Here is a 16,311-nt window from a genome sequence, read left to right on the forward strand (position 1 = left end):
CAGGTCCCCGACCCCCCGTCAACGGTCTGGGACCTGGATGACGAAGAGGACTTCCCAGCCACATCCGCGGACCCTCCAAGTAGTGACATTGCAGCAGACCCAGTTAGCCCATCAGAAGCGACCAACCTACCACCGTCCACCACCCCAGAAAGCTCCCCCACAGTCGAACGTAGACGCTCCGAGCGGTCAACAGCTGGCAAACCCCCCCGAGCGTTACGAACAGGACCAGTTCATATGGCGACAAGATCTGTCGTCTCCAGAGACTAACTCAAGCCTACGAAAGCCCTCGCCCGAGGACTGTCTAGCATACAGGATGGGAGAGTGTGGGAGGAAAGTCCCCCGCCGAATGTCCGGGCCGGAACCAAGGGGACCGTCATCTGGGTTCCGGGGGAAACTGTTTCCGGGGGACAGAGTTCAGGGACGGACTGGTAAGACTGACAGACGGGATGGGGGAGGAGCCGGTATAAAAGGGGCAGGGAATGAGAGTCAGAGTGAGTCAGCAGAACGGGACAGAAGGAGGAGACCGTGGGAGCGACAGAGCCAGAGCTACTCACCGGAGCCAGGAAGGAGGCCAGAGGCAGGAGAGACACTCCCCCTGGACATCAGTGGGACGGCACCGAGACGACTGTCCGAGAACCGCTGCCCCGCGTCGACCAGCGGCCGCTGCCGCCTTGCTCCAGCCCGCGGCTGCAGCATGCCCGCGGTCGCCAGCAGCCACTGCCGCCTTGCTCCAGCCCACGGCTGCAGCCGCCAGCAGCCGCTGCCGCCTTCCAGCCCGTGGCTGCGGCCTGCCCGCGGGTCCCAGCGGCCGTTGCCGCCTCACGTCAGCCCGTGGCTACGGCCTGTTCCCCGCCGCCCGCAGCCGCCCCGCTTCTACCCGCGGCCAGTTCAGTGCCGTCGGCGGTCACCACTGTCCCGCTCCAGTCCGCGGCAAGGGCCGGGCCATTGCTCGCTGCGGGTCTTCCGTTGCAGTCGCTGGCTGCGCAGGTGGCCTGCCAGCCGGCACCCCTCATCTCCGCTGTTTGCCCCGATCCGGGGGCTGCGGCCCATCTGTCCAAGGACTCCTCCGGGGCCTGTCGTGCCCCTGCTTCACCGGAGCGTCGGAACGCTCGAAGTCTGCGACAGATCTTCAGCGGCTGCTACACCGAAGAACCAACATTCGGGACGCCGAGGGACGTCGAGCTGGTTAATGGCACTATGCAGCTAAGGACCCGTAGTCGGCCATACCGCAGCCCTATAGTGACCGGCTTTGCCGGACTTAGTCGTGTTCTTATATTTCCGTGTTGGCTTGTATTGAGTCCCTGCGAGGACAATCCCTGTTATTTTGTTCGGTTGCTTAGACTACCCCTGCGGATAGTTATCTATAAACCTATAAAAGTTATCAAAAACACAAAACCGTCTTGCATCTCGTCACTGCATCCTGCGTACCTGCTAGTACCACATATGGAATAATGTACTGTGTGGGCATTCTTTTGTGTATGGGAGAATGTAATGTGAGGGCATCCTGCTGTGTATGGGAGAATGTACTGTGGGGGCTTTATACTGTGTGTGAGCATCATACTAAGGGGGAATGTACTGTGTGAGCATCATATAGTATGTGGGGGGAACACCACATAGTACTGATCATAATGATGGGTGTGGGTTAGGCCGGGGTCACACTAATCGATGCAAAATATGGTCCGTAGTTTACATGCGTAATACAGAGAAATGTCCCCTAAATAGTGCTCCATATGTCATCCGTAATCAAGGTGTGGTCGCCGTATTTTGCGCATGTAAGCATCCGTATGTAATCCATATGGCATCCGTATCTCGTGATTTTCTCGCAGGCTTGCAAAATGGACATATAATGGAGCCTAATGACAGGTTTTCAAACAAATGAAAGAATGGATATAGACACATAGAATGCATATATATATATATACATATATACACACACACGTCATAGAAACATATATATATATATTTATATTTCATATAGTTCTACATAGTCGAATAGTCACTGAAACATTTGCCGTCTTCTGTAAAATCATTCCTCAACCCGACATACAGTAAACCATTTAATTTCATGGGTTTTTTTATATGTTTTTCACTAGTAATTAGATGAGGGTTTGTGTGTAAAATTTGGAAGGTGTGGGTGTTAATTTAAGGGGTTAATTAGTTGTAAAAAATTGTGTGGGCTCCCACAGTAATTTGTCAACCAGAGAGGTAAAGCAGGTGAGTGAGGGCAGATTTTAATAGCCAAGAGAGGAACCATTGTTTTTGCCCCACCCTCCACGGCTACAAAAATCTGCCCCCAGACACCCCAGAAATGGCGCATCTATAAGATGCGCCTTTTCTGGCACTTATCCTCTGTTCCCATTGCCCTGTAGCTGTGGCAAATGGGTTAATAACAAAGGATTAATGTCATCATTCGATCGTAAGGGGACATTAAGCCGATTAATAATGGAGAGGTGTCAATAAGACACTGATCCATTATTAACCCCAGACTATGAAAGGGTTAAAAACCACACACAGATAATTAAAAAGTCTTTTAATTAAATTAAGACACCAAGATTTTGACAAATTTTTATTACTCTGCTATTCCAAAATTAAACCATGATCTGCAAAAAAAAAAAATCAACAATATCCTTACCTCACCGCCGTTCAGTCATGTCCCACGCTGTAATCCTTCACAAGGGGTTAAATAGTTTACAATGAGGACCGGTGCTAATGCGACCAGCCTCACTGTAAACTACTGCAGAATGAATTCGTTCAGCTCTGCGCAGCCTCCCTGGCTGCCTAGAGATGAACTAATTAGCGTGGGAAAGTTTCTGACTTTTTTCCAACACTCATTAGTTCACCTCAGGTCAGCCAGGGGACTCATCGCAGCCTCAGTGACGTCAGCGGGAGTCCCCGGCTGACCTTAGGTGAACTGATGATGTAAAATACGCACGAGAAATATACGGCTGATGGGAGCAACCCCATAGAGAATCATTGGTCCGTGTACAATGCGTGGTTTTTATGCCTCTCATTCGTCCGTATTTCTCTATAGTGTGACCCCGGCCTTAGTGTAGTGTTGGGGCATCCTACTGTGTATGGAAGAATGTACTGTGAGGGCAACCTACTGTGTATGGGAGAGTGTACTGTGGATGGTGGGAATGTACTTTGTGCACATCATACTACGGGGGGTGTACTGTGTGAGCATCACACAGTGTTTGTGTGTTGGAGATCATTCGGTATGTGGGGGGAATGTGCTGTGTGGGCATCATACTGCATGTAAGACAATACTGTGGGGTCATTTTACTGTGTATGAGAGAGTGTATTGTGGGGGCATTCTATTAAATGTGAGAATGTTCTGTGAGGGCATCCCACTGTGTGTGAGAGGAAATGTATCGTGATACTACGGTGTATGGGCGAATGTACTTTAGGAGAATCATACTGTGTCGGAGGAAATGTATGGTGGGGGCATGCTACTGTGTAAGGGAGAATGTACTGTGGGGGCTTCATATTGTGTGTGGGGAATGTACTGTGTGTATCATAATACGGGCGATGTACTGTGTCAGCATCATACAGTGTGTGTAGGGGGAATATACGATGTGAAGATCATAATGTGTGTGGGTGTATCCTACTGTGTATGGGAGAAAGCATTTTGAGGGCATCCTTCTGTGTGTGGGGGGAAATGTACCATGGGGACATCATACTGAGAGTGGAAGAAAATGTATGGTGGGGGCATGATACATTGTATGGGAGAATGTACTATGAGGGCATCCTACTGTGTATGGGGGGAAATGTACGATGGGGACTATGGGAGATGTATTGTGTGAGCATCATGCAGTGTGTGTAGGGGGTATATACTATGTGAAGATCATTTTTCAAGCAGAAAATTGATAACATCAGGGACAGTTTTGGTCAACAACCCCCAGAGCCCTTCCTCCTGACTTCCCAGCCCTCCACCTTCAAAACCAACTTCTCCACCATTACAGACGATCGACTCTCCACTCTACTCTCAAGATCACATCTCACCACCTGTGCACTCGACCCAATCCCATCCCACTTCATACCAAACCTCACCACAGTCTTCATCCCAACCCTAACCCATCTCTTCAACCTATCACTAACAACTGGTGTTTTCCCCTCAAGCTTTAAACATGCCTCCATCACACCTATCCTCAAAAAGCCCTCTCTTGACCCATCCTCTGTATCTAGCTATTGCCCTATATCACTTCTCCCCTACGCCTCCAAGCTACTGGAACAACACGTCTACCTTGAACTGTCCTCCCATCTCTCTTCTTGCTCCCTCTTCGACCGCTTACAATCTGGCTTCTGGTCACACCACTCCACTGAAACTGCCCTTACTAAGGTCACCAATGACCTCTTAACCGCCAAGAGCAAGCGACACTACTCTGTCCTCCTCCTCCTGGACCTGTCGGCTGCCTTTGACACAGTGGACCATTCCCTATTATTACAGACCCTCTCATCCCTCGGCATCACAGACTTGGCCCTATCCTGGATCTCATCACACCTAACAGACCGGACATTCAGCGTCTCCCACTCACACACCACCTCCTCACCTCGCCCACTATCTGTCGGAGTCCCACAAGGTTCAGTCCTTGGGCCCCTGCTGTTCTCTATTTACACCTTTGGCCTGGGGAAGCTCATAGAATCTCATGGCTTTCAGTATCATCTTTACGCTGATGACACACAGATCTATATCTCTGGACCAGATATCACCTCCCTACTAAACAGAATCCCTCAATGTCTGTCCACTATTTCATCCTTCTCCGCTAGATTTCTGAAACTCAACATGGACAAAACAGAATTCATCATCTTTCCCCCATCTCACGTGACCCCCCCTACGAACCTATCAATTACAGTAAATGACTGCCCACTCTCCCCAGTCCCACAAGCTCGCTGCCTCGGAGTAATCCTTGACGCTGATCTCTCCTTCAAACCACATATCCAAGCCCTTTCCACTTCCTGCCGACTTCAACTCAAAAATATTTCACGAATCCGTTCATTCCTCACCCAAGAATCTGCAAAAACCCTAGTCCATGCCCTCATCATCTCTCGCCTTGACTACTGCAACCTCATGCTCTGTGGCCTCCCCTCAAACACTCTCGCACCCCTCCAATCTATTCTAAACTCTGCTGCCCGACTAATCCACCTGTCCCCCCGCTATTCCCCAGCTTCTCCCCTTTGTCAATCCCTTCACTGGCTCCCAATTGCCCAGAGACTCCATTACAAAACCCTAACCATGACATACAAAGCCATCCACAACCTGTCTCCTCCATACATCTGTGACCTCGTCTCCCGGTACTTTCCCGCACGCAACCTCCGATCCTCACAAGATCTCCTTCTCTACTCCCCTCTTATCTCCTCTTCCCACAATCGCATACAAGATTTCTCTCGCGCATCACCCCTACTCTGGAACTCTCTACCACAACATATCAGACTCTCACCTACCATCGAAACCTTCAAAAAGAGCCTGAAGACCCACCTCTTCCGACAAGCCTACAACCTGCAGTAACCACCGATCGACCAAACCGCTGCACGACCAGCTCTACCCTCGCCTACTGTATTATCACCCATCCCTTGAAGATTGTGAGCCCTCGCGGGCAGGGTCCTCTCTCCTCCTGTACCAGTTATGACTTGTATTGTTTAAGATTATTGTACTTGTTTTTATGTATACTCCTCCTTACATGTAAAGCGCCATGGAATAAATGGCGCTATAACAATAAATAATAATAATAATGTGTGGGTGCATCCTACTATGTATCGGAGAATGTACTGTGGGGGAATCCTATTGTGTGTGGGGGAATGTACGGCGGGGGCATCCTACTGTTTGCGGGGTGATGTATGGTGAGTGCGTCATACTGTGTGTGGGGAATGTACTGTGAAAGCATTCTACTGTGTATGGGAGAATGCACTATGGGGGAATCCTACTGTGTATGAGAGAATGTACAGTGTTAGCATAATAATTTCCTCCATATCCTCACTCCATAACACAGACACTGCCACTAGTTTCTACAATGCCACTCTTGCATCAGCCATCGACTCGGTCGCCCCTGTCATGCATAACAGAGTGTGACGAATCAATAGACAACCCTGGCACAATAACACCACTAAAAAGCTTCGGCAGGCATCCAGAATTGCAGAACGGCGGTGGAAGAAAACACATTCCCAAGATGACTTCACTGCACTCAAACAAGCAACACTTTCATAGCTCTCACCTCTGCTAAACAGGCCTACTTTACATCCCTTGTATCTTCCTTATCCCACAAGCCTAAATAGTTGTTCAATACTGGACCTACTCCGCCCACCACTGCCCCCTCCAACTTCCCTAATCTCTGCTGAGGACTTCGCCATGCACTTCAAAAACAAGATAGACCAAACACGGCAAGTCTTTATTATTCAACCACCACAACCCCTTTGTATACCAGACCAATGCCCAAACCCCATAACCTCCTTATCCAACATCACTGAAGGGGAGCTTGCTCATCTCTCCAAATCACACCTCACCACTTGTGCACTTGACCCCATCCCACCTCCTCCCCAACCTCACCACCACTCTTATCCCATCTCTAACCCACCTCTTCAACCTATCACCAACTTCCAGTACCTTCCCTTCTGCTTTCAAACATGCTACAATCACACCTATCCTCAAAAAGCCAACCCTCGACCCAACCGCTATGTCCAGCTATCGCCCAATATCGCTGCTCCCATTCGCTTCCAAACTCCTGGAGCTGCACGTCCACACTGAACTTTCCTCCCATCTCTCATCTAACCTGCTCTTTGACAATCTACAATCTGGTTTCTGCCCCATCACTCCACTGAGACAGCCCTGACCAAAATTACGACCTACTTACAGCCAAAGCGAACGGACAATACTCTATACTTCTCCTTCTAGACCTGTCCTCTGCCTTTGACACAGTTGACCACTGCCTCCTAATACAGATCCTCTCTTCCTTTGGCATCAAAGACCTTGCCCTATCCTGAATCTCCTCATACCTCTCCAACCACACATTCAGCGTCTCCCACTCCCACACTACCTCCTCAACCCACCCTCTCTCTGTTGGAGTCCCCCAAGGCTCTGTTCTAGGACCCCTACTCTTCTCAATCTATACACTTGACCGGGGAAACTCATAAAGTCCCATGGATTCCAGTACCACCTTTATGCCGATAATACCCAGATCTACCTCTCTGGCCCAGACGTCACCTCTCTGCTCTCCAAAATCCCGGAGTGTCTATCAGCCATATCGTCCTTCTCCTCCTGCTTCCTCAAACTGAATGTGGCCAAATCTGAACTGATCATCTTTCCCCCATTTCACAGATCTTCCTTACCTGACCTTTCTATAACAATTGACATCATGCTTTCCACCGTACCGGAGGTCCGCTGCTTCGGAGTAACCCTTGACTCTGCCCTGTCCTTCAAACCGCACATCCAAGCTCTCTCCACTTCCTGCCGCCTCCAGCTCAAAAATATTTCCAGAATCCGTCCCTTCATCAACCCTCTACTAAAATGCTTGTGCATGACCTCATCATCTCCCGTCTCGACTACTGCAACATCGTTTTCTGTGGCCTCCCTGCTAACACCCTTGCACCTCTCCAGTCCATCCTTAACTCTGCTGCCCGACTAATTCATCTCTCTCCTCGCTACTCCTCCGCTTCTCCCCTCTGCAAATCTCTTCACTGGCTCCCACTTCCTCAGCGTATCCAATTCAAATTACTAATACTGACCTACAAGGCCATCTATAACCTGTCTCCTCCATATATCTCTGAATTAATCTCCTGATACCTTCCCTGACGTAATCTCCGGTCCTCCCAAGACCTCCTTCTCTCCTCCACACTTATTCGCTCCTCACCCAACCGCCTCCAAGACTTCTCCCAAATAGCCCCTATCCTCTGGAATTCTTTGCCCCAACACGTCCGGCTATCAACCACACTCGGATCCTTCAGACGGAACCTGAAAACCCATCTCTTCAGGAAAGCCTACAGCCTGCAATGATCCCCGCTGCCCCCCCACCACTACTGGAGCCACCGCCTCACCATCACTGGAGCTGCTCCAGCCCCCAACCTACTATCTCCTTCCCCACCATCCTGTAGAATGTAAGCCCGAAAAGGCAGGGTCCTCTCTTCCCTCTATATCAGTCTGTGATTGTTAGTTTGTTTACTGTAAGTGATATCTGTAATTTGTATGTAACCCCTTCTCATGTACAGCACCATGGAATCAATGGTGCTATATAAATAAATAATAATAATAATTTGTGTGGGAAAATGCACTGTGGGGGCATTCTACTTTGATTAGGAGAATGTACTGAGGCATCCTACTATATATATGGGGGCATCATACAGTGCCTGCAAAAAATAAAATAAAACGTACACTTGTGTGGCAAATAAACCCTTTACATATAAAGTGCGCGTCATTATTTGTTCTGTCCAGCTATATAATTGCTGTCTAGAAAGTCATTTTTGTGTGTATTAATCCTTCATATATTTCATACTGTAAGATAAAAGCACCACCTGCTGGCCGTTTAATGGATAGATTCTAGTTTAATTTGCAATGTATTGTGGGATTGTTCCTGTTATATCATAGTCTTGTTTATGACACTGTGAGGGGAACAGCAGCCATTATTCCTCCATATGTCTTAGGAGAAACTACACCATTCGTGTTCTTCATGCTTCTTAAACAGCCTGCTCTAAGCATAGTTGTTACAATCCTGTGTTTATAATGTTGTATTAAATAGGTAATCATCAGCTATGTATTACCTTATGGTACCTATGTATTACCTCATGGTACCTATGTATTACCTCACGGTACCTATGTATTACCTCATGGTACCTATGTATTACCTCATGTTACTGTGTATTGCAGACTATCTGTATTTTTATGCTCTGTGCAGTTATATATTCTGAAATGCTCCTGTTATTGCATCCTATAGTTTCACCTTTCCTGTCACATCTGCAATCAATAAAAGAAGGTTACAATTTTACAGCCTCTTAAAGAAGACAGGGGGTTTAGCTACATGTCTCATTGCATACCCTGCTAACGTGTATGAGGACAGTATAGTGAAACAACTGCTGAGAGCAAGCTCAGAAGATCTGACATTACAGAGCCCGCCATTATCCAAGCATACGGTTATTGCATACGGATATTGCAGCAACCTCCTAACGGTCGGACCGAATAATCGAACCATACAGAGCCCGCCATTATCCACGCAGAGCCGACAAAGGGATATCACAGCGGTCGCCTAACTGTTGAATCATGTCTCAAGGACGAGCATCCTCTTTCAAGACGAGATCACGAGTTGGTTCCTCCAAGACATCATCAGCAATGCCGCCGCTATTGCCTGCGCAAAAGCTGAAGTGGCAAAAGCAAGAAGCACCTTTGCTGAGCAAGAGATACGTAGAATTGAAACTACAACAAGCATGCCTGGATGCAGAGAAAGCACGCCAACAAGCATGCCTGGATGCGGAAAAAGCGTCACTGGATGCAGAAAAAGCACACCAACAAGCATGCCTGGAAGAAGAGAAAGCGCGCCTTGAAGCAATATTACAGAAACTTGCTATTGAAAAAGAAACAGCAGCTCCAATAGCAGAAGCCTTAGAAGCTGCCGTATATTCTGACGACGAACACAGCAGACGCAGCAGTGTCCTAGTCCTAAAGCAAGTTACTCACGATCCATTGCAGTGTACTGCAGAGTATGTGCATTAGCATTCCAAATCAAATGACGATCCAGACCCACAGGCGAAGACAGAGCATTCTGTCAACAAGTCAAGCCAACCAGATAATTCGGACCCCCAGAAAGCCAACTATCAGTCTCCCTACCAAAAGCAAGGAAATACACATTGGGATGATACTGACTACAATAATCTTTCTCCAGAACAGAAGATCTGGAATCTGTCCCGGCTTAAAGAGAATCCCTTCGCTTCAGAAAGGTACTACAGCAGTTGGACCAAACCAGAGACATCTAACAGGTATGATTGCACAGTACACATGTACTCTGACAACACTCCATCAGCTGGCATCAGTGCCAATCAAGCCACAATGGACTTTGCCAAGTTCCTTGCTCAACGTGAGTTGACCACTAAGGGACTTGTAAAGTTCAGTGATCGCGCTGAAAACTACAGGGCTTGGTGAGCCTCCTTCAAAAATATCATAAGAGACATAGGTCAATCATGTAGTGAAGAAGTGGATCTCTTGGTAAAATGGCTAGGAAGTGAGTCTGCCGAACACGCAAAGAGAATCAGAGACATTAATGTAAATTATCCAGATGTCTGCCTCAAAAGAATTTGGAATAGACTTGATGAATGCTATGGCTCAGTAGAGGTTATAGAAAGTGCCTTGTTTAAAAGAATAGAGGACTTTCCTAAAATAGCGAACAAGGATTATTCAAAGCTCAGAGAATTAACTGACTTGTTAATGGAGTTGTGTGTAGCAAAAGCAGAAGGAGATCTTGTGGGGTTGACATATCTCGACACTGCTAGAGGTGTGAACCCCATAGTTCGAAAACTCCCATATAACCTGCAAGACAAATGGGTTACATATGGTTCTAGGTATAAACAGACTTACAATGTACCATTTCCTCCATTCAATGTGTTTGTAGATTTTCTCTCAGAACAAGCAAAAATTAGAAATGATCCTAGCTTTGATTTCATGCTGTCATGTGCCAATAACTCTGTCAGTAAACCTCGTAGAACAACTGTAGAGGTCCACAAAACTAACATTTCTTCCACAGGTTCAGTTCGAAAAGAGTTCAGCTCCGGTCAAGGAGAAGACAAATCCAAGGACCCAAGCAAGCAGTGTCCCTTATACAAGAAGCCACATTCCTTAAGTGCAGAGCTTTCAGAGAAAAGTCATTGGAAGAAAGGAAGGCCTTCCTTAAGGAGAACCGCATCTGCTACAAATGCTGCTCTTCAACATCCCACTTCGCCAGGGACTGTGAGGTTAGTGCAAGGTGTACCGAATGTGACAGCACCGAACATAACTCAGTTCTACACCCTGGACCACCATCGGATGCTTTTCGCCAAGAGCATAGCGGGGAGCTGAATGACTCAAATACTGACACTCCAGCCATTACTTCTAAGTGTACAGAAGTTTGTGGAAATCTCATAGGAGGCAAGTACTGCTCTAAAATTTCCCTAATGAGAGTCTACCCGGCAGATGAAAAGGACAAAGCCATCAAAGTATACGCGATTTTAGATGATCAGAGTAACAGGTCATTAGCCAAGTCTGCCTTCTTGGATAGCTTTAACGTCAGAGGACCCAGTGCCCCCTACTCTTTGAAAACTTGTGCCGGTATAGTAGAGACAGCTTGCAGGAGAGCAACAGGCTACGTAGTCGAGTCTATAGATGGCCAAATGCGTCTGCCCTTACCAACCATATTGGAATGCAACAATATTCCTGACAACAGATCAGAGATACCTACGCCTGAAGTGGCATCGTATCATCCTCATCTTAAGCGTATAGAACGCCTGATTCCTAACCTTGACCCAGAGGCTCAAATAGTCTTGCTCCTTGGAAGAGATATTCTACGAGTCCACAAGGTTAGGCAGCATATCAATGGCTCTCACAACACTCCATATGCCCAGAGATTCGACCTTGGGTGGGTCATTGTAGGAGAGGACTGTTTAGGAGAAGCACACAAACCGACAGTGGTTAACAACATGCTTACCAGTACGCTTGATCTCTCTCTCCTTCAACCATGTGAAAATCACTACTTCATAAAGGAGTTGCTACACAGCACTTCAGCACCAAGTATCTTAGCGAGTCGTGCCAATGATGATTGCATTCAGAATTGCGACCAAGATCACCATGGGTGTACGGTCTTCCACAAGACCAAAGAAGATAATCGTATAGCAATGTCATTTGAAGATAGATTGTTCCTAGAGATGATGGAGCAAGGAATGGTGCAGGACAAAACAAAGAGCTGGATTGCACCTCTACCCTTCAAGCCTCAAAGACAACGCTTGCCTAACAACAGAGAACAAGTTTACAAACGATTTGTCTCCCTCAGGCACAGCTTCCATAATAAACCAGAGATGAAAGACCATTTCTTAACCTTCATGGAGAAGATATGTACAGTTGTAGCCAAAAGTATTGACACCCCTGCAATTCTGTCAGATAAAACTCAGTTTCTTCCTGAAAATGATTGCTAACACAAATTCTTTGGTATTATTATCTTCATTTAATTTGTCTTAAATGAAAAAGCACAAAAGAGAATGAAGCAAAAAGCAAAACATTGATCATTTCACACAAAACTCCAAAAATGGGCCAGACAAAAGTATTGGCACCCTCAGCCTAATACTTGGCTGCACAACCTTTAGCCAAAATAACTGCGACCAACCACTTCCGGTAACCATCAATGAGTTTCTTACAATGCTCTGCTGGAATTTTAGACCATTCTTCTTTGGCAAACTGCTCCAGGTCCCTGATATTTGAAGGGTGCCTTCTCTAAACTGCCATTTTAAGATCTCTCCACAGGTTTTCTATGGGATTTAGGTCTGGACTCATTGCTGGCCACCTTAGAAGTCTCCAGTGCTTTCTCTCAAACCATTTTCTAGTACTTTTTGAAGTGTGTTTTGGGTCATTGTCCTGCTGGAAGACCCATGACCTCTGAGGTAGACCCAGCTTTCGCACACTGGGCCCTACATTATGCTGCAAAATTTGTTGGTAGTCTTCAGACTTCATAATGCCATGCACACGGTCAAGCAGTCCAGTGCCAGAGGCAGCAAAGCAACCCCAAAACATCACGGAACCTCCGCCATGTTTGACTGTAGGGACCGTGTTTTTTTCTCCTGTAAACTCTATGTTGATGCCTTTGCCCAAAAAGCTCTACTTTTGTCTCATCTGACCAGAGAACATTCTTCCAAAACGTTTTAGGCTTTTTCAGGTAAGTTTTGGCAAACTCCAGCCTGGCTTTTTTATGTCTCGGGGTAAGAAGTGGGGTCTTCCTGGGTCTCCTACCATACAGTCCCTTTTCATTCAGACGCCGACGGATAGTACGGGTTGACACTGTTGTACCCTCGGACTGCAGGGCAGCTTGATCTTGTTTGGATGTTAGTCGAGGTTCTTTATCCAACATCCGCACAATCTTGCGTTGAAATATTGTCAATTTTTCTTTTCCGTCCAAATCTAGGGAGGTTAGCCACAGTGCCATGGGCTTTAAACTTCTTGATGACACTGCGCACGGTAGACACAGGAACATTCAGGTCTTTGGAGATGGACTTGTAGCCTTGAGATTGCTCATGCTTCCTCACAATTTGGTTTCTCAAGTCCTCAGACAGTTCTTTGGTCTTCTTTCTTTTCTCCATGCTCAATGTGGTACACACAAGGACACAGGACAGAGGTTGAGTCAACTTTAATCCATGTCAACTGGCTGCAAGTGTGATTTAGTTATTGCCAACACCTGTTAGGTGCCACAGGTAAGTTACAGGTGCTGTTAATTACAAAAATTAAAGAAGCATCACGTGATTTTTCGAACAGTGCCAATACTTTTGTCCACCCTCTTTTTTAATGTTTGGTGTGGAATTATATCCAATTTGGCTTTAGGACAATTCTTTTTGTGTTTTTTCATTTAAGACAAATTAAATGAAGATAATACCAAAGAATTTGTGTTTGCAATCATTTTCAGGAAGAAACTGAGTATTATCTGACAGAATTGCAGGGGTGTCAATACTTTTGGCCACAACTGTAAGAACGGTCATGCAGAGTTAGCACCTACACTTCAAGACTTTGAAGACCACTGGCACCATGTTAAACACGTCCACACAGCTCTACAGCTAGAGCAGTCGAAGAATATAGTTATCCGAGCTGTACAACGGGAAAACTATGCCAAAGAAATTGATTGTTTAACCAATCAACAACCAATACCAAAAGATAGTGTTCTGAGGAAACTCAGAGCAGCAAGAGAACTGCAATTCTCTTCCAACTTGGATATGAATGATGTAGAAAAATACCTAAGTGTACAAGGGTGTACTTGGACATTCAACCCACCACATTCTTCACATATGGGAGGTGTATGCGAGAGAATGATAGGTGTCGCAAGGAGAATCCTCGATTCAATCTTCTTACAATAAGGATCTGCAAGACTGACACACAAAAGCTTGACAACATTCATGGATGGCCGAAGTGTCAGCCATTATAAGCGCCAGACCGTTGTCTCCAATTTCCAGTGATCCTGATGACCCAACTGTTCTCACCCCAGCCCTGCTGCTTATGCAGAAGATCGACCCTAATTGCTCTCCAACAGGAGAATTTAATGTTAAAGACCATTACAGGAGTCGATGGAGACAAGTACAGAGTCTCTCCAATGCCTTTTTGGGACAAGTGGAAAAAACAGTACCTGCCTACTCTGCAACAGAGGAGAAAGTGGCAAACCAGCAAGCCTAACCTCCAGCCTGGCGATATAGTACCAATGAAAGACTGTCGGTCTCGGAGAAATGAATGGCCATTAGGTTTCATTACCCAGACATTCCCAAGTAAGGATGGAATCGTACGTAAGGTGGAAGTAAAAATAGGAAAACAAGGCGAGACCAAATTGTTCCTCAGGCCAGTAGGGTAACTCGTTCTGCTGTTCTTTTCCAATAAACACAATAGTGACGTCGGCTGACGTCAAGCGGGGAGTGTTCTGTCCAGCCATATAATTGCTGTCTAGAAAGTCATTTTTGTGTGTATTAATCCTTCATATATTTCACACTGTATGGTAACAGCACCACCTGCTGGCCGTTTAATGCATAGATTCTAGTTTAATTTGCAGTGTATTGTGGGATTGTTCCTGTTACATCATAGTCTTGTTTATGACACTGTTAGATAAACAGCAGCCATTATTCCTCCATATGTCTTAGGAGAAACTACACCATTCGTGTTCTTCATGCTTCTTAAACATCCTGCTCTAAGCATAGTTGGTAAGCACTATCTAGGTGTTATAATCCTGTGTTTATAACGTTGTTGTATTAAATAGGTAATCATCAGCTATGTATTACCTCATGGTACCTATGTATTACCTCATGTTACTGTGTATTGCAGACTATCTGTATTTTTATGCTCTGTGCAGTTATATATTCTGAAATGCTCCTGTTATTGCATCCTATAGTTTCAACTTTCCTGTCACATCTGCAATCAATAAAAGAAGAGTACAATTTTACAGCCTCTTTTCCTTAAAGAAGACAGGGGGTTTAGCTACATGTCTCATTGCACACCCTGCTAACGTGTATGAGGACAGTATATTATTTAACTTCTTAAAATTGCACACAATGGACTTCATGTATTTCACCAACCTTGCCAAATCCATGCCTAAACAACTGCACATGGTGATAAAATGTCAGGGTGACATGTTTAAATACTAATTGTAATGAATTATCCACAATGAAACACTTGCATGTCAAGATTTTGTGGTTTTGTTTAACTTGTAAATTATTTTCTTTTGCTGACACTGTACGGTGTGTTAGAGAAATATGTTGTGGGAACAGTATAATATATAGGCATCGTACTGTGCGAGTGTGGAGAGGGATTTAATATGTAGGTGTAACACCCCTTTAGGGCTACCACTGTACCCTGGGTGTTATGAAGGGTCTCACCTCTTTTGCACGCAGTGCCTCCACCCGAATCTTAATTGGAGCTCTGTCTCTGGGCTGCAGAAGGACAGTTATCTTCTGCCAGGGGCTGATTCGGGAAACCCCTGCCACAGCTCGGTACACACTCAGGAAGCAGGAGTAAAACAGTTTAACAGATTTATTGCTATAAAGCAGAATTAAGGTGGGTTTAAAGGAATAAACATACAATGCAATTAACTGCTCTATAAAAGTCATATACACATCACCGTCTAATTAAACTGCAACCCTGCAAATATAACGTTGCAAAGTCCCCCTCTTCTGTATTTACTCAGTCCAAACGTCGGGGCCCAGTTGCCGCGGATGTTGGTGCGCAAAGTAACAATTGTGGGTGCACTTAGATGAACATTGATGTCAATAGTTTATGTTGCCTTGTACTCACTGTAAATAGCGCTGATAGAACCACAAGTCTCATAAGGGGACTCACTGTGTCTCTAATGACCAGAGGATTCTTTGGACTCCAGCTGGGGGCTGCAGGATTTAGACCTTTATCCGATGGGAGTGCCGGCCGGACTCTCTGGATCTTTGCTCTCTCCAGCAACACAGGTATCTCTGCGGGGTCCCCCACACTCTGCAACTTAGGGGAATCAAGATCCACACCGCTCTGTCTCTCATAACCAGCAGCAGCCATGTTCTCTATAAACCTATAAAAGTTATCAAAAACACAAAACCGTCTTGCGTCTCGTCACTGCATCCTGCGTACCTGCTAGTACCACATATGGA

General features: G+C 46.0%; 1 protein-coding gene across 1 annotated transcript in view; it reads left to right on the plus strand.

Moving 5' to 3' along the window:
- The window catches only part of LOC141059831 (uncharacterized), a 31,721-nt gene extending 16,599 nt beyond the window's left edge, over window positions 1–15,122 (plus strand). Inside the window, exon 2 of the mRNA XM_073555978.1 lies at window positions 8,919–15,122. Coding sequence (XP_073412079.1) covers window positions 11,122–12,135 — 1,014 coding nt within the window. The 5' untranslated portion in view covers window positions 8,919–11,121 and the 3' untranslated portion in view covers window positions 12,136–15,122. The remainder of the gene's footprint in view (window positions 1–8,918) is intronic.
- The last annotated feature ends 1,189 nt before the right edge of the window (window positions 15,123–16,311 follow it).

This window comes from Dendrobates tinctorius, unplaced genomic scaffold (assembly GCF_039654945.1).
Source record: "Dendrobates tinctorius isolate UK_male_01 unplaced genomic scaffold, ASM3965494v1 ptg000231l, whole genome shotgun sequence".
Classification (NCBI taxonomy): Eukaryota; Metazoa; Chordata; class Amphibia; order Anura; family Dendrobatidae; genus Dendrobates; species Dendrobates tinctorius.